This window comes from Fomitiporia mediterranea (genome assembly GCF_000271605.1).
Source record: "Fomitiporia mediterranea MF3/22 unplaced genomic scaffold FOMMEscaffold_12, whole genome shotgun sequence".
Taxonomy (NCBI): Eukaryota; Fungi; Basidiomycota; class Agaricomycetes; order Hymenochaetales; family Hymenochaetaceae; genus Fomitiporia; species Fomitiporia mediterranea.
In genome coordinates this window covers 778,273-800,510 of record NW_006760397.1, presented here as the reverse complement: position 1 = coordinate 800,510, position 22,238 = coordinate 778,273, and the positions used below count along the sequence as shown (strand labels likewise).

The 22,238-nt window shown below is 45.4% G+C and overlaps 7 protein-coding genes across 7 annotated transcripts; 2 read left to right on the top strand and 5 right to left on the bottom strand.

The window, feature by feature from the left end:
• Nucleotides 1-1,655: 1,655 nt before the first annotated feature.
• On the top strand, nt 1,656-4,850 carry FOMMEDRAFT_112989 (uncharacterized protein). Its single transcript, XM_007270202.1, has 2 exons — nt 1,656-2,170; nt 2,313-4,850. The coding sequence occupies exons 1-2, from the start codon at nt 1,685-1,687 to the stop codon at nt 4,836-4,838; spliced, it is 3,012 nt and encodes a 1,003-aa protein (XP_007270264.1). The 5' UTR covers nt 1,656-1,684; the 3' UTR covers nt 4,839-4,850.
• A 942-nt stretch (nt 4,851-5,792) lies between these two features.
• FOMMEDRAFT_170432 (uncharacterized protein) lies at nt 5,793-10,078 on the bottom strand (the record flags this gene model as incomplete). The annotated part of the gene is made up of 5 exons (XM_007270201.1): nt 8,692-10,078; nt 7,212-7,235; nt 6,498-7,159; nt 6,023-6,441; nt 5,793-5,967 (listed from the first exon to the last, which is right to left on the bottom strand). Exons 1-5 carry the CDS (start codon nt 9,944-9,946, stop codon nt 5,793-5,795), a joined length of 2,535 nt encoding a protein of 844 aa, XP_007270263.1. The 5' UTR covers nt 9,947-10,078.
• Nucleotides 10,079-10,497: 419 nt separating this feature from the next.
• Nucleotides 10,498-12,177, bottom strand: FOMMEDRAFT_31173 (DUF455-domain-containing protein; the record flags this gene model as incomplete). The annotated part of the gene is made up of 6 exons (XM_007270127.1): nt 10,498-11,071; nt 11,125-11,136; nt 11,195-11,555; nt 11,634-11,803; nt 11,863-12,114; nt 12,164-12,177. The coding sequence occupies 6 exons, from the start codon at nt 12,175-12,177 to the stop codon at nt 10,498-10,500; spliced, it is 1,383 nt and encodes a 460-aa protein (XP_007270189.1).
• Nucleotides 12,178-12,452: 275 nt separating this feature from the next.
• Nucleotides 12,453-14,021, top strand: FOMMEDRAFT_112984 (Metallo-dependent hydrolase). The gene is made up of 7 exons (XM_007270200.1): nt 12,453-12,894; nt 12,953-12,962; nt 13,011-13,052; nt 13,104-13,317; nt 13,367-13,451; nt 13,510-13,845; nt 13,903-14,021. The coding sequence occupies exons 1-6, from the start codon at nt 12,564-12,566 to the stop codon at nt 13,824-13,826; spliced, it is 999 nt and encodes a 332-aa protein (XP_007270262.1). The 5' UTR covers nt 12,453-12,563; the 3' UTR covers nt 13,827-13,845; nt 13,903-14,021.
• A 56-nt stretch (nt 14,022-14,077) lies between these two features.
• FOMMEDRAFT_31171 (uncharacterized protein) lies at nt 14,078-15,371 on the bottom strand (the record flags this gene model as incomplete). The annotated part of the gene is given in 6 exon segments (XM_007270126.1): nt 14,078-14,109; nt 14,173-14,338; nt 14,358-14,724; nt 14,780-14,943; nt 15,012-15,087; nt 15,151-15,371. 6 exon segments carry the CDS (start codon nt 15,369-15,371, stop codon nt 14,078-14,080), a joined length of 1,026 nt encoding a protein of 341 aa, XP_007270188.1.
• Nucleotides 15,372-16,323: 952 nt separating this feature from the next.
• FOMMEDRAFT_160504 (uncharacterized protein) lies at nt 16,324-17,030 on the bottom strand (the record flags this gene model as incomplete). The annotated part of the gene is made up of 3 exons (XM_007270199.1): nt 16,324-16,641; nt 16,708-16,783; nt 16,873-17,030. The coding sequence occupies 3 exons, from the start codon at nt 17,028-17,030 to the stop codon at nt 16,324-16,326; spliced, it is 552 nt and encodes a 183-aa protein (XP_007270261.1).
• A 323-nt stretch (nt 17,031-17,353) lies between these two features.
• On the bottom strand, nt 17,354-20,799 carry FOMMEDRAFT_148674 (uncharacterized protein). The gene is made up of 12 exons (XM_007270198.1): nt 20,620-20,799; nt 20,440-20,535; nt 20,031-20,376; nt 19,710-19,961; nt 19,308-19,657; nt 19,124-19,246; nt 18,951-19,068; nt 18,671-18,880; nt 18,195-18,587; nt 18,027-18,117; nt 17,843-17,948; nt 17,354-17,776 (listed from the first exon to the last, which is right to left on the bottom strand). Exons 1-12 carry the CDS (start codon nt 20,751-20,753, stop codon nt 17,584-17,586), a joined length of 2,412 nt encoding a protein of 803 aa, XP_007270260.1. The 5' UTR covers nt 20,754-20,799; the 3' UTR covers nt 17,354-17,583.
• Nucleotides 20,800-22,238: the final 1,439 nt, after the last annotated feature.

Genomic DNA, 22,238 nt, shown 5'->3' with positions numbered 1-22,238 from the left:
TTTGCATTTGTACATTTGCATTGTTAACTAATACTGAACAACTTCTCCAATAATTCTATACATTTGCATACTTCTTCCTGCTCAGTAACACAAGCAACAATTGGTGAGTACACACTTGTAACAATGTTTATATATGACCACTCCTCAGGCACAATCCTCTCTCTGACCCCCCACACACTCTCCTTCCCTACCTACTATCCTAAGCTTAACATCACCCTTAATAGGCCTATACTGTGTGCATTTATATTCCCTAGTACCATCCATAACACAATTTTGAATAACAGAAGTAGTAGCCACCACTCATCTCTCCTGAGCTGAGTCTGTCTGTACTACCAACTTTATCCTCTCCCTTTAAGCCAGAACGTCCCAGAGATACACCTTTGAAGTCATCTGCAACTATTACTGAGCTCACTGTGCCTCTGATTGTACATTGTGTCATAGCTAGAACATGTAACATACTTATACAGACACACTTTCCCCTGTAGCCCAAATTAGCTTATTCAACACTCCAGATTTCCAACTCAGGTGACCCATCCACACTTGCTACACACTGTTACAGTGCATCCATCTTTTCTCTCTTATTGTCACTTGCTAATCACTCTAAACTTGTCTTACAGGCATAGCCTTAATCTCCACAACCTGTTCAAGCTCAATTCACACACACTTGTAATTCAACTTGTAGGGACTGAGCAACAACCAAAACATAGTGACAAAGAGTATTTTGAACAGCCTGAGAATGCATTCATCCTTTTCCAACACAGATCCTACTTGCAGAAGAATGAGGCAGAGGCAGCTAGTAGTGTAGGGGTTGGGATTGTAGAAATAATGTATTATTTACTATTTTGTATTCTATAATTTAAATATAATTATATTTGATTAATTATTCAATACAAAATTGTATACTAAGCAAAAGCAAGCTATTCAAACACTTGTAATGACTATTAAGCATTATAAGCAGATATTATACTTTCACAAATTAATAAGTATGTCTTAGTCTTGTAATCTCAGGAAGTACATTATAATCACTTGTATAACTTGACAATTTATATTATTATAATAGAAATTGCCAAGTTTTACAAGTATTCTTACTTACTTATCTAACATTGTACTATCATTGCTTAACCCCCCAGGAAGATTAAATGCCATTAGACAAAATTTATAAAATATACAAAATATATGGGATAACAAGCAAGTACAATACTTAAGACTTTTTCATAATGTAGTATAGTATGGTAGAGTACAGTATAGAATAAAAACCTTGCACTGCACAACCCGAGTACTACTAAATCATTAGCAGACAACATTAGTGCTCTCTCAACTTTACCAACTACAGGAACAGGTACCCAAATTAAAAATCGAAAATAGTAAATATTACACAAAAGTTGCAATGCAGAGAGGTCCGAGAGGGATAGAGTAGAGATTTTCATAATGAATAATGCAATATCACGTAAATCTAATAACACAGACCCTTCCTAGCATTATGCATCATGACAATTTCTACTGTACCTACCAGCGGAGTTTGCGGAGTTCGTTTGTTACCTGAAACGACGCGTTGCGTGCACGTGTACATCACTTTTCGCTTTCACTGCGTTTCTCCTCTTGCGCTGCTTGACCAACTGGCTTAAGCCGGTCTAAAAAAGGACCTTTTCGACACCCTGATTTCTGAGCGGGGACTCTGGGAAGAATGCTCTCAGGTTGGGAATGGAGACCGAGAGGAGCACGCTTGGCCATTGCGGTCCTCTCATGGGTGATCCTCGTCCAAATGGCTGGCCTGTACCTCTTCACGCGTGGTTTCTTGCTCACAAGAATGGCACTATCAGATATAAGTTCTTGTCCGAACGGAGAATGCACGTTGCCAGAGACGCATCAGCGTGTCGTCCTGCTCATCATCGACGCATTGCGTTTTGACTTCGTCTCTCCCAACCCACCTGAACCGCGCTCGCCATTCCATCATGATATTCTCACTCTTCCGAGAGAACTTACGGCAAAGTACCCGGATAGGTCGTTCTTGTTCCATTCGTTCGCGGACCCGCCGACTACGACTCTTCAGCGGATTAAAGGAATTACTACTGGATCGCTGCCAACTTTTGTTGATGTTGGGTCCAGCTTCTCGGGTTATGAAATTGAGGAGGATTCGACAATTAATCAATTGCATATTGCTGGGAGACGGGTGCGTTATTTTATCTTTTGCAGCAATATGGTTTCGTTTAGACACTTGCCGCGGAAATATATACAAAAGACTTTTCGGCTGGTGTCTAGACTGGGTTTTTTACCCTCAATTGTTTGTCGATGTTCGCTAATGAATTTTCAAGATAGCATTCATGGGAGATGACACTTGGATGACAGTATTTCCGACTTTATTTGCACCGAACATGACCTATCCATACGACTCCTTCAACGTCGAGGACCTACATACTGTCGACGAAGGTGTAACTCGTCACCTCTTCCCATTGCTCGAAGAAGAGTCTCCTTCGTGGCACGCCATTGTCGGTCATTTCTTGGGCGTAGATCACGTCGGACATCGAGTCGGTCCTGACCATGCAGTGATGAAAGCAAAGCTATCGCAAATGGATGGCGTATTCCGTCGTGTTGTCGACCTTCTTGCGGACGACACCCTCCTTGTCGTTCTTGGAGACCATGGTATGGACAGGAAAGGCGATCATGGTGGAGATGATGTTTACGAAACTTCGGCTGCTATGTGGATTTATAGCAAAGGCGTTACTTTGCAGGACAGTTCCGATGCACACGCTATACCATCTGCGCTTCTGGATAAGGCTACGTATCCTGGAGCTTCTGTTGAACACCGTTGGATACAGCAGATCGATATCGTCCCGACACTATCTCTCCTCTTAGGCCTTCCGATTCCCTTCAATAATCTCGGATCTGTCATACCAGAACTATTCACCCGATCTTCAATACTCGATAAAGCGATCAAGCTTAATGCCGAACAGGTTCGACGTTATCTTGACGCGTACCGTACTAGCGCATCGGACAGTGAACTCGATGCTCTATGGCCTTCACTTGAAAATATATGGGGCCTTGCTGGGACTGAGTTAGGTCCATACGCATACTTCAAATACATGAGGCGTGTCTTGGAAGAGTGTCGTTCGCTTTGGGCACAGTTTAACGTCGTTCAGATGACTACTGGCCTAGTCGTGCTTGCGCTGTCGGTTGTAACGACGGCAGTCTTGTATTCTCGATTAGGAGGTGTCTCGGATTGGGAGAGTTGGGCAAGCAAGCGTGCCAATAAAGTTGTTCAGGCTTCCACGATGAGTCTGGTTGCCTGTCCTGTCGTATATCTTGCATTATCACGCATCGCTCCCGAGCTGGACTTGTCAGATGTCGTACTAGCAGTTCTGTCCACCATATCTTGCGTAACCCTTTTGCTAGATTCATTACCAGCATTACCACGTCCTTCATTAAATTCACTCCCGATTATCTTAATCCTGCACGCCATAATGTTCTTCTCAAACTCATTCACTTTCTGGGAAGACCGCATCGTTCCATTTCTCCTCATCAGCCTCCTCGTTCTTGCCGTACGCGTTGGGTTCACAGCCGCAGATGAGCGCCTACGTAAACGGATCCTTTTCTTTTCCGCCATTTACGCTATCTGTGTGCGTCTTATAGCGTTCAGCACTGTTTGTCGCGAGGAGCAACAGCCTTACTGCCACGTCACGTTTTACGCCTCGTCTGCGTTATCGGCTTCTCCACTTCTCGCTGTTATCCTCTCGATTCCTGTATCGATCGTATTACCGTCCATATTCCGACGCTTCCTGGCTATCTCGGCGTCAGACAAGGGCCTCGTTCCGAGCTTCCTCTCGTATGTCCTTCGGCCAGCGCTTCTTGCGAGTAGCATACACTGGATCTGCGAATGGCTAGAATCGAAGGACCAATTTGGACCTGAGTGGGCTGGTTCTTTGCGAACAGCCCGTACCGTTATCGCTTGGTGCACATTTGGAGGTGTTTTACTTGGTGGGATGGGTCTTTGGTGGCTCAATCCACTTTGCATAGATATCCGAGTATCTAAACCTTCATCAGCTGAATCAAACGGGAACACGAAGCCGAAAGCTGTCGTGGTTGTAAACTCAAATGCGTATGGAGCTCCCTACTTACTCTTTTGGAGCATTGCTTTTTCGCTTGTCTACCTTGCGACACAACTAACAGGTCAACTCGTCTTGGCACTTTCCACAATCGCTCTTCTCGCGCACCTCGAAATTTCTGATAGCGTACGCGATGCACAGGGTCTCGTCATGGCGTTCTCCGGACCTAAACTATCAGCAGCACTCGAAGCTGAGAATTTCGAAAGCCCACCATTCTCGTTCAGCCAACTCACCCCACTTGCGTTACTCGGACTGCATGCTTTCTATGCTACGGGACACCAAGCAACTATTGCTTCGCTACAATGGAAATCTGCATTTGTGTTTACGAGTACTGTATCCTTCATGTCGCGCGTTTCCGTATTTCTCAACACCCTGGGCCCACAAGCTATACTCGCACTGGCCGCTCCACTCCTCGCGTGTTGGCAAGTCGTCACACTCTCACCATCATCATCTGCACGCCCTATCATCTCGAAATCTCGCATCATGGGCGAATCTGTGCGCGCAAGCATAGGAGTAATGCTCTACTACGGTGTACTACTCCTTACAACCGCAGCGAGTGCAGCGATCTTGAGAAGACATTTGATGGTATGGAAAGTGTTCGCGCCGAGATTCATGGCTGCTGCTTTGGAAGTTGTTGCCGTTGATTTGATTTTGCTTGTTGGTGTGGGGTTTGGTGTTAGTAGGATGTCGAGTTGTGTGTGGAGTTTGCTGCAAAGGAGTGTACAGAAGACCACGTAGAGATTGATTGACTGTATCGTTGGTTTTGGCAAAATAATATTCATACGTTTAATTATTCTTTCATACATTTAGATGAGATAGAACAAAGTGTCAAGGGAAACAGCGACGTTGAAAGCCCTACATGTTTTTGATCTTTTATAACTTTTTTACTTATTTCCACGCTTCGTATTATGTAATATCACTTCTACGGACAGTCGACTTGAGTCGCGCCAGTTCACGTTTCCCGACGACCACTTCCTCAGCATGCTATCACAAAAAGTCTTTTCTTAGATCAAGTCAAGCGCTTGGTAAAAATAAGCTGCTCTCAAGACACGCAAATGGAACCTTCTAAACGTCTAGGAGCCTTAGCTTACCAACAAGGTTACTATAAAATCACCGTGCTGCGAGACGAAGAACGAACTGTTCACCAGTCCTACCAGTCACCTTAGCTCTGACGCTCATCATTATGATATTAAGGCATACCACTCTCAGTGATGCATTTTGCTATAGCACCACCTGATCAAAGAATGGACGTACGCTGCTTTGACAAACGAACAAAGAGGATATACAAAGGCCTTTTTACGCCGACACGTCGTCGCAGTTGTCGTCTTGCTACAATGCCATTTTCTTCCTGTGCTTCATTTTTCCTTTCATTCATTCATGACAAGGTATTTTTAGCTTTAAACGATCTAGTCTACTACATATAAATAGAGGCAGCTAGAACGTATATAATACTGGGACAGGAAAACCACAGCCTGATCCTGCGCCTTCTCCTTCGTTGAGGAGCTGTTACTTGCTTATTGCTTGTTAGTCACTAACGAAGACGTACAAAAATATTCCAATATTTAATGCTAATGTGCCTTAGCTAGGTGTGGTCGGCCCTTGTCTTTCCTCGTTAGCACTGACTCACGCGTTCTTAGGGAAAAACCACAAATTATATACATTCGACAATGATCTACTGAACTAATCGAAGAGTTACCCCTGTAGATCAGTTGGAGGTCCGTCTAAAACAACTATTCCATCTACAATAGATCCAGCTCCTTCCCAACGACGTCGTGGGTCACAATGATGTACCAGCTTGAAGACAGAACCCTCTGCAGATCTCGGATCCTCCGACTCTTCAGACGATTCGTCGCCAGGTCGGGAAGCCCTAGGAAGACGGAGTCATTCAACTCTGTCAACGAGGCCGGAGGAAGGTAACTTACTTGAATTTCTCAACTACAACTTGATTCCATTCAGTGGAATCAGCTTGTTGCTCTTCAGCTCCGCCATCATTAGGCATATTACCTAATTCGAAGACGGAATCGTTCCATATTCCCTCACCAGACCAAGTCAATTGAATGGTATCGAGATGAGGGTAGAGACCTTTCTTGGCATTTTCACCGAGGATTGCGAAAACCATTGCCCTCGCTTGCTCCAGTTTCGGAGTCGTACTCGTAAATCCTTCTCTGTGCCCAACCACATCGAGCTTCACAAGTTGTTTTGGCAGTGGCAATGCTGTCGGAGTGGAATTGTGCCTCTCCATAAAGTATTTTGCATCCAGTCGAAGGACTGACACCGACGGGAAACCGTCGAAAGGCACAGGCACCTGTTCTTCCATCCACTCAGGTAGGAACGTGAAGAGCTCAAGATTTCCTTGAGTTTTTCCCATAGATCTCGGCACATAAACTGACACTTGACGATTTCCAGCTCGCGCAATCCGGGTCCGTCATCTATCTCAGGTAGACTCAATTCTGGATCGTCGAAATAGCATTCGATCAGAGCCAGCCTCCGAAGGTTTCGCATTTGCGGCCACACAAGTGGTTTGCCTTTCTCACTGTTGACCAAGCCGTTCCGAATAGTCAAATCTTCCAGGCGGGGAAAGATGATTTTCTCCTCCGGGAAGAGTGTGCTTTTTGTAAATGCGGACGACTTGATGTCAAGCCTAGTGATGAATTCGCCGTTCCACCACAGAGATGGATGATAATCCTTGTATAGGACATATGACGAGACTTTCTCCCAGTCTAGGTTCGGGCAGAGATCGTACACTGGCTTGAGGAAGTCGTGATTATCCATTTTCTTCCACTCCTCCACACTATCTGCGAAGGCGCGAGTGAATATGAATGAATTCACGAGAGGACGAAGTTCGGGATGGGTCTGTAAAGCCAGTGCGAAAAGCGCAGCATTTTTGCTCGATGTCAGGACCACTTTGTCGTATAAGACGCGGTTCGCTTCCTCGTTCCATGCTGCGTTCACCTTGGCCGCATTGGCGAGAGCTGGTTGAAGGACGGACTTTTGATAGAAAACGGGCGCATGATCGGCACTCTTCTCATCCACGAGATAGTCATGGATCAGGTCGAAAACTAATACGATTACGCTCAAGCCCAGATAATATATACCTATCTTACCACTTACATCTACGAATATTTGATTTAGACGCTATATTTCAGTAAAATATGGGGAGATAGGATAGGAAGTCGGAGAATTCTACTTGTACTGGCCGTTGAGAACTCCTTTTATATTACCAGGAACGGCCACGCAAGAGTATGGTGTCTTGTGTGGAACAGGCTTCTCTCATCGACAGGAGTCGCAATGCGATGGATGCTTTTGTCATATTCTGTTGGGTTGGCCAGACAAAGGCGCCAGTCGAGTTCATAGAATGTCCCGGAACCGGTCCGGAACAGTACCTTATATGGCAAGCTGGTGGCTTCCCTGTCCCGATTTGGTAGATTATGCCTTCTTGGGTATCAAAAGCCGGCCGGTTCTAACGTTGTGGCACTGGTCGCGTCAGAGGGAAACTCTGTAGGTGACCTCTCCCTCCATGACACACTGGACTGACCGATCCGGGCTGCAGTTTCATTACTCTTCATCATTTTCTTTAACAAGACGCATTGGCAACGGATTGCCGGAAATTAGAATGGTCCTAGTATGGTGATGTGTAAGTGGCCCAAGACCGCTTTCTGATAAGGACAGGAGGCCTAGGCAGTGAAATTATCGTGACGAGGCTAAACCATGATAGATCCAAAATCCTATCAGTTTGTGCATGTTGCGAGACATCGTTGCATAGCTTGTGAAGATAGCTGCTCCTGGCTCCGACGGAGCCATTATTGCCACACGTTTCAACAGCACCTGGTCTCTGCAAAGCCTGCACGACCGATTCCATCCATAATCTTTTATCGTGGGGCTCAACAGACGAACAATCACGGAGCAGGAAAAGCATTGGGCTTTAAGATCACTCTGTTCAATTAGCATTGGCTACATTATCCAATATTAAATATGGCAAAGTGTATGGATATGGAACTCGACTTTCTCTTGTACAGTACATTGGACCCGATGACAAAAAAAAACGATCTTTACTATCTGCGTTTACGCTGTCGATGAATTCAAAGGCACGTATCCACTTGCAAATAGTATTATTTTGTTGTGGTACAGTCAGCGAACAACTCTCCTCTCAGGATAATAATCGAGCTATGTCTGAAACTGGATTTTGAAGATCTCACATTGTTAAAATAAAATAAAAAGGAAAAATCCAGAGTTCTAAGTACATAAATTCTAGCTGCTTGCCAACATTTACACTGATTATCAGCTTCAGCCGACAATGCTCATCAATTTATGCAGTGAGGGAATTTTGCAATATATTCTACAGTGGTGAGTACAAGTGAGGATACAAACATGGCTCAGTAACTCGGCCTCGACATAGAACCGTGAAAGGGTCAACTGTACATGTGCCGGGCCTCCTTCACTTGAGCATAGATAATAAGGATTGCGGTCCAGGATCAAAATATGGGAGACATTTTATATAAAGCAGAGTAAAATTTGTCACTTCGTCTAGGAGCTAGACGATTGTAGTCGAGAAATTAACACGAATAGCTACCAAACATGACGAAACGCTTACCGATGTCATATAACGTGCATTCGATTCCGACCTCTTCGGCACACTTAACAACCTCATTGTACTTTTCCAAGTGCTCCTCGGCTACGCTTGCATTCAAACGAATCGTCTCCAACGTTTGATACGCCGTTCCGTCTTTGCGCTGATTTATAACACCCATAACACAATCTAGCGACTCGTGTAAATTCTGACATTCATTAACTGGTATTTCGATAGTGATAAGGTGAATGAGCTGTGGTGGGAGGATGACTGGTGTAAGCCATGTACACGCGAAACAGCGACTTGGGATTCGCAATATGACGAGCGAAGTGAAATGCTGGAGTTGACCATCCTGCGGGGTATTGAAGAAGTATGATGGCGCGAAGGTCAGGAGTTCAAGCGATCCGCCGATGGCTATTAGCTTTTCCCATGGATCGGACACACATAAGCTCCCTCCGATAATCTCCAGTGCACGTAATCCTCCATTCTCCGGACTTGGTGTCGGAAAAGAGATGGATTCAGAGAAAATCGTGCAATTTCTCAGGCAAAGTCTTCTTAGGCGGGGCATATTGGGCCATTCGAATGGTCCGTCGAACGGGGGGCCATAATAATGGTAGTTTTTAACGACGAGGTCCTCAAGGGCGGCGAGGGTAAGATCTGATGTGAAAAAGACATCCATAGACGCTTTCTGAGACTCGACCTCCAACCGCGTAAGCGCATTAATGTCGAAACGTGAAATCCGATGATGATAGCGTTGGCGAGAGCGATCAAGCAGGGCGCTCGGGATGGCACGAGTAGACCAAGCGAAACGTTTCTTCAACGTCTCGGAGTGCAAGTTCGGGCATAGTTCATATACCCTCATAAGATCCCACCAATTGGAAAACCCTTTCCAGTGATTTCCGTCATCGGAATAAACTTGCGTGAAAAAGACAGATTGGGCTAGTGGTCGAAGGTGTTTCCGTTTATACATCGTATGAGAAAATACGGCCAGAGAACGTGTGTTGAATAGGAAGACGTCTTTGTATAGAATCCCGACTGCTGCATCATACCATTGTCTATTTAGGAGACATACGGCAGCCAGAGCGGGCTGGAGGACGGTTTTCGCAAAGTACCAAGGTGCATGATGCGATTCCCGTTCCTCGTCAATCAAAGAAACGATTTCCAATATGATCTCGTCTGGCAATTGTAGGCCCCCGGCGGCATGATAACGCTCTCCACAGCAGTCCAAAGCGCCAGGACGACGTTTCCACGGTGTATGCTGCTTTAGAACACGCTTCATAGTCGTGGACAAAGGACAGCAGAGGTCGTCAGCTTCACTTGTGCGTACCGAAGGCACGGGCAGATATAGGACATAAAGCACAGTAGGACAAGGAACACATATCCTTTGTAAAATAGGAGGCGATGAAACAGGATGCGCGTCCCAATATTAAGTAGTGTTGCCTATCGATTGATGGGCTGTGTCATTGAACGCGTCCAATAGATTCGGAGTTTTAAAGTCTACATTACTTGTCCCGAGATTGCTAATGTACATTCCTATTTAGTATTGTAACAGAGCCTTAACTTGAATTTGTTAAGACATCCAACTATACTTTAGCAGGCTGAATACTGGTCCTCTGCTGTACTATTGAAGGAGTAGGAAAAATTACGTGCTGATTCGGATGATAATATGGTTGCATATTAGGTCCAAATTAAATGTAGTTCAATACAGGAACCTAATATTTGTATCACAGGATGCACAGCCAGATGATGAAATTGCGTCACCAGCATTTTACCAATAAGCCCACAAGCCCACACTGGGCCACAGTTCAAATCGGTTCACGCGTACGTTATTTACGTCACCTTAACAGAGGGTACCTCAAGCTTTGGCTGTTCTCTTAGTTCTCCAACAAGGTCTTCGTAAAACTCCCTCGTCAATCCGGCTTTCTCCCTATCCTCGACATTAAACGGACCCTTTAAACTCCCAGAAAAATGTCGCTTTACTTCCTCCCGGAATGTGCTCACTGGGTCCACACCCTCTTCTTTACACACGAACGTGAACCAACGATGTCCAGCCGTTACATGCGTTAATTCATCATTATGTATGATGTTCAACGCTTTAACGGACTCCTCATCACCTTGTTTGGCGAATTTGGATATGGTGGAAGGGTTGACGTCTAGCCCGCGCGCTTCGTGTACGAGGTGCACGATGGCAAGGCGAGCACGGAGGGAGTGTGCAGTTTCAGTTGCACTGGACCAGAGAGCTGCGTGAATAGGAAGAGAGCCGTAGAATGTAGAGAGGCTATGTAGCCGCGCAAGGAGGAGGGAGAAGTGTTTGGCTTCATCCAATGCGACTTTTGTAAAGTCAGAGAAAAATTGATGAGGCAAGGTGGGGTGTGCAGGACCGAAGCGAGCGATTGCGTCCCAGCTGATTCAGAATTAGTGCTGTGCTCCGGAAATGAATAAAATGTGAGGGCTCACGCAAGGTCAATCCTAATAGAGTTATTAGTCTTACATAGATATGAGATAGTCAAAGTACAGCACCACTCACGCCCATTGCTCAATATTCGCAAGCGCATGCAACATTGCAGGCCTCCCCTTCCTCTTCGCGGCTCGTCCAGGATCAACGAACTTCATCACATCCTCTCTAGGCGGGACATCAGGTGGTTTCGGCGCATCCTTCCCGCGACCTATAGACTTGAGTTTTCCAGAACGAAATAGGCTGACGGCGTGTTTCGTTCGTTCGACTTTAAGTTGGGGATGAGCGGTATTGAGTATAAGAACGGCCCATTCGATGAGTGTTTTTGGAGGGTTCTCGATTGGGACGACGGGTTCTCTGAGTGTAATCAAATCTGGAGTAGACGACTCGATTGAGTTCGTAACCGCCCTTTGCGGCGGAGGATCAGCGAAATCTGAAAAATGGAGTTGAGAAATGAGTTGAGATAATATATAGTCGAACAATGAGATAGGATTTGATGTAGATGTGTCACCTTCTGAAACGGGCCTGAACTCAACAAGGCGCCAGTTCGTCCCTCCTTCAGGAGCTTCGATCCATACCGTATCGTCGATATCATTAGAGGAAGCTTTCTTGATTTCGACTTTGTACACGCAAGCTCGTAGGCCCGTATCACTTTGGCCTGTACGCATGTCGAAGTCATACCTGCATAGGTCGGATAATTACATGTGAGTAATGATACGTGATGTTCAAGTATATCCTACCTGTGCCAAGGACAAACAGCAACTGCGCCAGTCTCGCACTCTTCAATATCTGCATGCGACAGGTCTGCTCCTAGGTGCGGACACGCTGACTCCATGACATAGAGCTGATCAGCAATTGACTCGGATTCCGCGTTTTCAGTTGCGGAGTTTGTCGACAGCCTGAAAAGCAGAAGCGAGCGATATACACCCTCTGCCGACCGGAGAGTTAACAGGTAGCGTGTATGCGATAGGATCTTCGACACAGGGACGATCCTGTATTATTATTTTTAGTCAGGGAATTTTGCAAAAAGAGGGGACGTACTCAATAAAATCCATTTTTATTTCAGATCTTCCAGTTGTGTTTACTAGGACACCTAATCCGTGCCTAAGAGCGGCGAGGACTCTAGTATGTCGTTATCGAAATTATCGAAATTTAAATTTTAGTCCATTAGAGAATGTTCATTTGTAAAAAATGTTCATTTGTTTGGTCACTTTGGCGAGATGAGAAAATGGCGATGATTGAGCCACGTGATCTTACATGACTCAAGCACCAACCTCTCTTTTCCCTTCCCTCTGCTCTAAGCATTAGCTTAACCAATCTTTTCATCCTGCTCCGAGTACCAGTAATACATAGCTCTTATAGAGCTCTTTCTGCAAGACGGGCTATCTCTCAGCGGACCCACGCCACTTGCATTCCTCATTCCGTTGGAAGAAACGTCAGGATGGGCAAGAACAACAAGAAGCGACCGCCGGCTCCTGAAGAGCCCCAGCTCTTCCTGACGGCGATAGAATCCTCAAGGGAACCAATTGTGGATACCCACACGCATCTATTATCCACATTCTCGGCGTATCGCAGTAAATACCCTGCAGGAAAATACAAATCTGTATTTGATTTCGTGCGTGGAGCCTACGAGGGAAAGAACGTAGAAGCCATGGTGGATGTCTATTGTGAAGCACCTGTGCAGTCTCAATGGAGAGAACTGGCAGACTCAGCTATCATGCCAGAGGACAGGATGGAAAAATGGAGCGGGACTGAATATTGGTTTGTTATGGGTAAGTTGCGTCCATATTCGTATACGGTTGGAACATTTAAGCCAAGTTTACAATACAGGTGTACATCCGTAAGCATTGACTTACTTAGCATTGACTTGCAAGTAATGGAGCTACAGGCATGAGGCAAAAGACTATACAGATACAGTGGAAGCAGAGATGTCGGTAATTCTCCGTACCAAGTGATTGCCCGATCGCTGATTTTGTTCAAGATTAGAAGCAATGAATCACCCGCGAAACGTCGGATGGGGAGAGATTGGCCTTGATTATCACTATGATCTTTCGCCACGGGATGTCCAACGACAAGTTTTCGCTCGACAGTTAGAACACGCCGTTCGTTTAGGAAAACCTCTGACAATTCACACGCGCGAGGCAGAGGAGGATACTGAGCGTATTCTGAAAGAGATCGTGCCAAAGGGTCACAAAGTACGTGCCTAATTTCTGGAGATGCTGAAATATGCTGATTTTCGTCAAGATCCACGTTCACTGCTTTACAGACACGCCAGAATTCGCACAGAGGTTACTGGACCACTACCCTAATTTACACATCGGAATTACGGGTTCATATTCTTACTGCGCTCCACTTAATTCAGTTGGCTCATTTGATTGCATTTTTAGGTGTCATAACGTATTCTACGAATACCAATACTTCCGATGTCATTCGCAATCTCGTAAGATCAAACGACGACTCGACATCATCCGGACCCCTACGAATACTACTTGAGACGGATGCCCCCTACATGGTTCCAAATAATATCTACAAGGCGTTCCCAGAACTTAAGAGTGGAACTCGATTTCCAATTTGCCACACTGCGATGATACCATGGACAGCAGACTTTGTTGCAGGTGTCGCAAGTGAGGCTGGCGTGGAGTATGACCGTGACCGCGTGATGCGAGAATCGCGAGAGAACGCTAGGAAGGTGTACGGTGTATAAATGAGAATAAATCATAGAGGTTCGTTCATCTGCTTTGCCCTGATTGTGCGTCATAACATAACTGAGATGGAGAAAGGATCGTAGATTTCGTCAAAGTCAAACATATTCTCAGCGTGCTACAATAAATTAATGTTCGTCCTATTGACATTTGTCTTGAAACTCGGCGTCGGGCGAAATAAAGAGAAAGAGAAGACGAGAGTAGAGAACAGAAAAGAAACAAAAGAATCTGGAAGGCAGAAGAGAAAGGGAATCTATCTATCAAGCAATCCATGCCAACTGATTACTAATAGTAATCATCTCACACATACAACAACTTTGCAGAAACTCGCTGCAAAGGAGGACTCACGCTCAACACCATTCTCGCGTACGTTCAACTTTGCGCGTTTAGATTTTGCTGAAGCCAGAGGGTTCACCAGAGGCGCTGTCGAGGCCACCTGCACTGGAGGACTCGCTGGGAGCAGTGCTTGTGGGTGCGCTGGTGCTTCCGCCGCTTGCTCCTCCTGAGTTGGAACCTAAAACTTCACTGCTCACTGGGTCGCCTACACCGGAGGTAGTGGAACCCATACCGCTTTCGGTGCCAGTGGGAGCACCACTGCCCGTATCAGTGCCCGTACCAGAATCCGTACCGCTTTCGGTACCAGAGGGAGCGCCACTGCCAGTTTCAGACCCCGTACCGCTGTCGGTACTAGAGGGAGCGCCACTGCCGGTTTCAGAGCCCATACCACTGTCAGTATCAGTAGCATTGGCTGGGTTGCCGCTTTCAGAGGCAGAGTCAGTTGGGCCGCCGCTAGCAGTGCTGTTAGAGGAGTCAGAAGGCATCGTGGAGGAGTCAGTCGTATTGGCAGAGCTCGTCGAGTTGTCTCCACCGTATGTCGCGTTGCTGAAGTCGGTGGAGTTCCTAAATTCTCAGTATTCTTATTCCGATTTTTAAGAAAGAACGGAGAAACACCTACCCTTCGATGTCAGAAGTATTGACGATACGCATACCGAAGTTGCCCGAGGAGGTGCCGTTGTCGCCGAATTGGAGGGAGCAGATGATGAGACCGTTATCTGGGCAGCTGAAGTTGGCCATTGCGGTAGCTGCACCACCGCTCAACGGGGTACCAGTCGTTGGGTCCTGTCACCATCGTATTGTATGTCAGAAGACGATTTTCAGGTTCACAACAAACTCAAAACGGTACTCACTATTACCATAATTCTATCAAGGGCAGTCGCATCGCCGGCCGTGCATCCAGAAGAGTCAGTAGCCTGGCATGTCAAGCTGTCAACATCGTCCGGAGTCAGTCAGTAATCAATCCATTTCTAGAAGAACGGGATAACTTACTTGGCTTCAGGCTGGCAAGTGAAGAGCTCAATAGCCCAAGGACCCGAGAGGGGACCCTTTGCGCTGCACCCGATTTCGCCTGAGATCTCCTGCACCTGGCGCTTGGAATGACCAGCGGTGAGGTCGATAATGGAGGACGCGGACGCTGCTGCAGCAGCACTTGCGACAGAGGCACTCCCCAGGAGCGCAATAACGCTAATCAATGCTGGTTTGAAGTACATTTCTTCTGTTTTACGTGGGTAAGTTCAAGTACGAGTCGAGGATCTGAAAAGTTATCTAGACGAATTGCTTAGCTATGCGGTGCGTAACGGACGAGACCTCGACTCTGCTAGAGAATGCAGATACTGCAGCAGCAAGAAACGGGGAGAAACGCAATTGAAACCCTTCACGCATCGCTGGTCCTATAAATGCTTCTGCATGTGCATAGTATGCATCTACAAACAATACACATGAGAAGCGGGTAATATGCGCTTCGTCTTCCATCGCCAGTATGCGTCACCGACGAGGTTCAATATGCTCGTCCTGCTGGAATTGGAGAACTCGGATGCAAAGCAAATAGTTTGATGTGACGGGTGCCGAAGCCGATGTCTGCAGATGGAGGGAGGGAGGAGAGGGAGGTGCAAACAAGGATTATGTTGGGGTTCACTTTGCGGACACCGCACGTGAGGAGCTTTCAAGCAATGATTGGTCGTTTCCCTCTTATCTGCTCTGCTCTGCTTTCCAGTAGGACAGATGATACGCGAAGTAGTAGAGATGGGGGAAAGGATGTCAAGTATGGAGGCCTTACATAACATTGCACTTGGGAGATTAACAACTTTGCGATTCTGGGTCTGACTCTGACATTCGTTCTCACGCTTCAGGCTGCTCATTTGCATGAATCCTCTCTCGGTCGAGACTCATTTGCTCCACTGAGGGAAATCGGTAATTAAGAAAACACGAAAGGTATAATTAAACATGTCTACGAAAGGGGATTTTAAAATCGTACAAGGGTGAGGTTAACTACGTCTACCACGCTATATAATCCAATCAACTATCCGACCCCAACGACGGCCCAGCCGGTCATTCATGTAAGCAAAGTAACGAAAAGTCGAATAATCGATGTTCTACATACCCTCTTTCTCCCGAACCCAACGAGGGTACGCACAAGAGAGGATGGGCATTAGTGTGAATAATTTAACAGTCATCGTATTCATCGTTTCCACCCTGTGTACCATTACCACTATTGCCCGGGCTGTTCGCACTTTGAGTACTATTACCATTCCCATTTTGCCCCTGGCTCGTGCTCTGCGCGCCATTCCCACTGCTTCCGCTGCCTTGCCCTTGTTGACCACCTCCGCCGCTTGGGACGATCTTCAATCTGTAGTGGCTGGCCTTGGCTTTGCCTTGTGTGGTGAATACTACGGCACAAGAGACCATTCCTGTTTGTGGACAAGTAAAAGGTGCCTTGGCGACGCTTGCAGAACCTCCGAGTGGTTGGGCATTTGACGGGTCCTGATATTAATATTCACATATCTCAGAATTGCTCTATGTTAAGAACTTAAGAGATAAGTTACTCACGCGAACTACCAGAGACTCAATGTTGCTCGGGTCTCCTGGATCGCATCCCGTGCTGTCAGTCGCAATACATGTGTAACTGTTCGTTTGTTGTAATGCGACCAGAGAATTTCAGTTTTCCTCAAACATAACAAAACGGGATTGGTAAGAGAGGAAATGGAAACGTACCTCACACCTGGCTTGCAGTTCCCAAAAGCAACAGTGTTCGTTGTACTAAGTGGTCCATAGGCTTTACATTTCATCCCATGCGATCCGTGTGCGGATACTGAGAGTGCTGCGAAGAGGGCAAGGAAGGTCCAGGCGAGCATGTTCATAGGTCTTGACATATTTCAGATGAAGTGAAGCGGAAATGGAGTTAAGTATATTTCCGAGGTGATTAGTTGATTAGTGCCTTGTTCAGGTGGGTTGACGAGAAACGCAGAGATAGACAGAGAACAAGGAGAGTATGCAAGGTGCACTGTGCAGCACTAAAGAAGCCTCAAGATACCGTTAATAGACCTTTATAATGCAACAATGCACAACGGCAAGTCCAGGGTTACTATGTGTTCCTGGCCAAGGGAATCCGCTTTGCACTAAAGTCTGGTGGAGCGTAAGCGAAACCTGACGGGCATCAAAAATGCGCCTTATACAAAAAAGCAAAGTCGGGTGTCTGTGAGCTATGAGCGATTCGAGAATCACAACTTGTGGCTACTCTTAAGACGCCATTTGCAAGTAAACGATGTACACGAGCTAAATGATCAGGAAAGGAATCTACAGTCAAATGAGTAATGGATCATAAGGTGTGTGGAGGATGGATCACACAACTATATGGTCACTAACACCAGAGTCCATCAATGTTCGCTGGTATCCTCCTATATTGCTTATATCCCAAGGCTCTGTCTATGCCATCCTAAGGGCCCTGAACACATCCGCTCCACCCCCGCCATTTTCTAATCCTTTTACAACTGCTAATCTCACCGCACGCAAATAATTCTCCAACCTCTCCGCTCCACCCTGCGCGATGAAGTCTTCGTAGATCCCGTATCGCGAGTCCGCGACGATGTTTGCGAGAGTGAATGTGTGTTTCAGGTTCCTATTTGGTACATACGAGTGTGGACATGAGAAGGAGATATAAGACGGAGGACGAAAGGAGACGTACTGAGGAATTCGATCTCCTGACTCAACTAGTAACATGTGTAGTCGGATGACGAGGTCTGGGATGTATATCCTGCGTATGCGAACGAGAGTGACCTTCCGTTGATCCTCTGGTTCATAGACGACGCAATCAGAATGAAGCGTGGCGAGTGTGAATTATTAAACCTCATTCAACAAGAAGCACTCACGAGTATGACTCCCCTCCACCTCTTCTTCGTTCACGAGCCATTCGGTTTTTAAAAGCTCGACGATCTGCTCCCGTATGTTATCCAGAAGGCCCTACCGATAGTCAAATAGCATAAATAAGCACAATTCTCAACAAAACAATCAAATAAGAATGACAGGAAGTCACATACAGAATAGCTAGCCAACCAAGCTTCCTTCGCACCCCTGGTCGAACACCCAGACTCCGCCTCCTGCAACTCGGCAATACGGTCGAACAAGTCCCAAATCGCAAAGAATTGGAAGTAGTGGAGGTATTCAGTACTATGCATCCGAGAGCGCATATCGTTAACAGGGAGTGATTGAAGTTGCGACGGAAGCATTCTTAGTAGGATCCGTGCTGCTTGGACTTTCCCACATCCTAAGAAATATCGGAAAATAGCATTCGCCTGCTCAAGAGCATCACGGTACGTCTGTTCTTGGAATGTCGTCCACTCTATAGACCGAATAAGGAACAGTTCCATATCCGACAATTCCGATTCAAGAGCGAGAACAGGTGACAAAGCCTTCTTCATACGTGGTAGCTCCTATTCATCATATTGTCCATTCATTAATACGCAAGACAGAGAGATATGAATGGATAAAGGAAATAGTAAAATGAGGAACGTACCTCGAAAGCCTTATCGAGCGTTTTCTCAGCAGTGACCTGCGCAACGCGGATAATATCTAACCCATGCCTCTCAGCACGCCTTAAGGTTTGTCGTCGATCGTTAACGTCGACAGAGAGGTCCAGACTTGTGAGGAACAAAGCGTATCGCTCGACAGCGTTTTCGCCTAATGCACTTGCGTATAAGGCAATGTGTTCTCGTTGGCCTGCTTCCTGAAAAAAAAACGGATGAGGTTTTGAATGTGCTCGGATTGGATACGCGGAACAGTCAAATATAACATACCTCTAAGACCTGCAAATAGACCTCGAGGATGGCTTGCGTTGCATCTGCGGGTACGGGCATGTCGATCATTCGAAGGAAGAGGCACAGGTGTGCGAAGAATCGCGTTAAGGTCGGGAAACTTTTCATCCTTCAGTGAGCAAATGCAAGTACGAAAAAATCCTAAATAGACGAACTTTGGTTGTCCAGGATTAAACTCTCCCGTCTGAATTCCGGAAGCGAAGTCCGAAAGAAGTTTGTCAGTTTGATTAAGTATGATGTGAAGCTGCGAAACATGGAATGGGTCCGATGCGGGTGGTCTAATAAGTTTATCAGTTACACTCAACTCAAGAAGAAGCCAGAGACGCGTGAATAGCCTACCCTTCTGCTACACCAACATTCGAAAGTGCCTTAAGTGCACTGACAACCTCCTTTTCCCACTCCCTTTCCTCTGCCTCCTCTTCTTCTCTTTCCCTTTGTTGCAGCACTGGAGAAGAAGTGAGAGTGCTCTCTGCAGCAATTCGCTCTACGGCTTCAACTCCGCCTTCCCAATATCCACCTCCTCCGCCAGCGCGTGAGAGAGCGTCAACTTGCTTGCCTTCGCAGACTATGCTAACTTGGGCCCAGAGGTGATCATGCCATGTTCGGCATGCAGATTTGAGTACCACGGATGTTGCAGGGGATGGTGCGAGCGCAGCGTGCAGAGCTCGGTCTGGTTCTGAGAGAAGGGGCTATACCAGATATTTTGAGTTAAGGAATAAAACAATTGAACAGAAAACCTACGTTTAAGGCAGCTCGTGTGACTGTCGCCTTCCATAAATTTCTCCTCTTATTTCCCGACCAACCATCGGAGAAACTCGCGTCTTCGTGATCCTGCGACTGATCTTCAAGCGCTTTCCATTCGAAAAGTAATGATCCACGAATGCTAGCGGCCCGCCACGGCCTCTTCGCTCTTCTACATAAATCAACCGCCTCGTCCAACCTCCCAGCGCGTACGTACGCGTATAGCGCTTGCGCTAGTGCCTTTTCGTAGTTCTGTTTTTTGTTTTGTTTTTTGGTTCAATTAAAATTCGCGAGTGAACATACGGAAAGTCAAAGACGTACAGCATCATCAGCATCCAGGACTCTCTTTCCTCCACTTTCCTCCTCATCCTCTCTATTGATTGCATCAGGATCCATCTCCTTTACGAGGCTTTCTACATCCTTCTTGTCACCTGTCCTCTGTGCATGCTGCAATCTCAATTTTGTAAACCTCCAATACCCTAATGCATCCTCCGGTGCACGGACAGGGGGAGCATTGTCATGCAACCATTCCCGTACAATAACGAGCTCGTTGAGGAGTGGTGAGTGTAGGAGGATTGATTGCGCGAGGGTTGACGTTGGTGTATAAGGATTTCTTCGTAGAAGGGATTTTGCGGAGGGAGGGAGGGTTGGCTCAGTAGTACGCACCCTAAGTGAGGTGTAAGATTTTTAATTTAAGCAGAGGAAGACGATTGTTAAGTGAGCTACGCACGCCATAAGTAACTGAACTAAATCCCATGTATTACTTTCCAAACGCAACATTTCACCGTCCTCCAGCGTGGTACCGTTCTCCATCAATTCGTCAATACTTCGGGTTCCAAACGAAGAGCAATTCATTAATAGTTTAGTTTAAAATACTAAAGAAAAAATAGCAAGTGTTGATAAGACACACCGTTTCCTACACATCGCACTCAACTTGGGTGCAAACCCGGTCTTGGGATCAAGCAACGCTGCAAGGTCGTCACGCGTCGCATGAGATGCTGCAAGCACCTCTGCTGCCTGGGCATATAGGTTTGTTGTATCCATTGTACCCCTTGGCTGTTGTATAATTCGAGGATAAAATGTCGAGGCGGACGTGTCTGGAGGCTACAGTACAGTAACAGTTGAAAGCGAATTCGACTGTATTGTAGACGTATTTGGTAATACATTCGTGGGAATTGACGCGTCGCGTTTACAACCCTCTTCATCCACCATATTACGATGACGTAAGGAATCGTCCGTTGCAAAGATGAAAAAAATCTATTTCTTCAGATATCACTTACAGTGCCAATCTTTATAGATATAAAGTTGTCTTCTAAAAAGTTTTGATATGTACAAAGATAACTGAGAGAATTCAATTATGCATTCAAGAGTTATTACACAATTTGTTGTCATATTGGTGGAGCACACTACAAAAACTACATCCACCCAGTGTACACAATAATAATAAAAGTAAGAGGAACAGGGGTATAGAGGAAAATATATAGGAGGTTACTTGTATCACATCAAGTCTAAGAGAACCCAGCCTAGGAAGGGGTACAGCCAGCCTGACCAGGAGTCTTGTAAGATTCAACTGTACTGTCCCAGCCCCTAGCCTATACTGAGGGTACATCTCAAAGTCTTTAGCCTATAAGCATTACTCCATACACAAGACAATCCTCCTTCCTAGAGAAAGTCTGGAACACAAAGAGTATACAAGTACTTGAAAGGAAAAAAAGAAGTGTGTATATAGGACATTAACAGATATTGGCCACAATCAAAGTTGATCAGGTGTCTGTCAAAGGGGTAGACTAGTACTGAAAGTCAGTACAGCTAGTGGGTGTTCTGCCTATAACTAGGCATTGCTAGGACTGTGTTAACCAACACATTACAGTTGCAGACCCCCCCTACTCTATCATTAGGAAAAAGTTGTATTTCTTATAATATATTGTAGACTTTGTAAAGTAACATAAGTATTGTATGTATATTGTAAAGTAATTACAAGACTTGCAAATCAATTGTAAAGTTTGTATAAGACATGTTGATGTATATAAAGGCTAAGTAAGTGTTATGGATGAATACAATCTATTACAAGTATTATACTAACTTTGTATGATAGTCTAAAGTATTATGCTTGTATTACATTTTAATTATAATTTCAAAGAAAGAATTATATTTATAATATAATAATGTAACAATAACTATTGTTACCTTATAATTTATGTAAAAGGTATATTAATGTATATAATAGTGTAAGAGCACTTGTTATATTATTATTATCTTAATAAAAGTATACTATAAGTATATAATATGTATATTATACTTAGACTATTTATACAAATAGTTTACAATATTTGTAAAAAAATATTTCATCTACTTGTAATAATCACATCAGTGTGTTTAGAAAGCTATATACATGTCATATTACTTTTTACTATATTACAAAGTAGATCAATAATTTTATTTTATACCTAAATACAATAATTGAATTGAAATGTTCTATCAGTTGACAACTAATATTATAGTTGCTTATGTAATCAACTGCTGAAGATT

Excerpts from the sequence above, each read along its gene's own strand:
- FOMMEDRAFT_112989 (XM_007270202.1), top strand. The coding sequence starts at position 1,685 with ATGCTCTCAGGTTGGGAATGGAGACCGAGAGGAGCACGCTTGGCCATT. Across the intron at positions 2,171-2,312 it reads TGCATATTGCTGGGAGACGG|ATAGCATTCATGGGAGATGA; the intron begins GTGCGTTATTTT and ends TGAATTTTCAAG.
- FOMMEDRAFT_112984 (XM_007270200.1), top strand. The coding sequence starts at position 12,564 with ATGGGCAAGAACAACAAGAAGCGACCGCCGGCTCCTGAAGAGCCCCAG. Across the intron at positions 13,318-13,366 it reads TCGTGCCAAAGGGTCACAAA|ATCCACGTTCACTGCTTTAC; the intron begins GTACGTGCCTAA and ends ATTTTCGTCAAG. Across the intron at positions 13,452-13,509 it reads TTTACACATCGGAATTACGG|GTGTCATAACGTATTCTACG; the intron begins GTTCATATTCTT and ends TTGCATTTTTAG.
- FOMMEDRAFT_148674 (XM_007270198.1), bottom strand. The coding sequence starts at position 20,753 with ATGGATACAACAAACCTATATGCCCAGGCAGCAGAGGTGCTTGCAGCA. Across the intron at positions 18,588-18,670 it reads CGCTCGATAAGGCTTTCGAG|GAGCTACCACGTATGAAGAA; the intron begins GTACGTTCCTCA and ends TATGATGAATAG. Across the intron at positions 17,949-18,026 it reads GGTGGAGGGGAGTCATACTC|AGGATCAACGGAAGGTCACT; the intron begins GTGAGTGCTTCT and ends TCTATGAACCAG.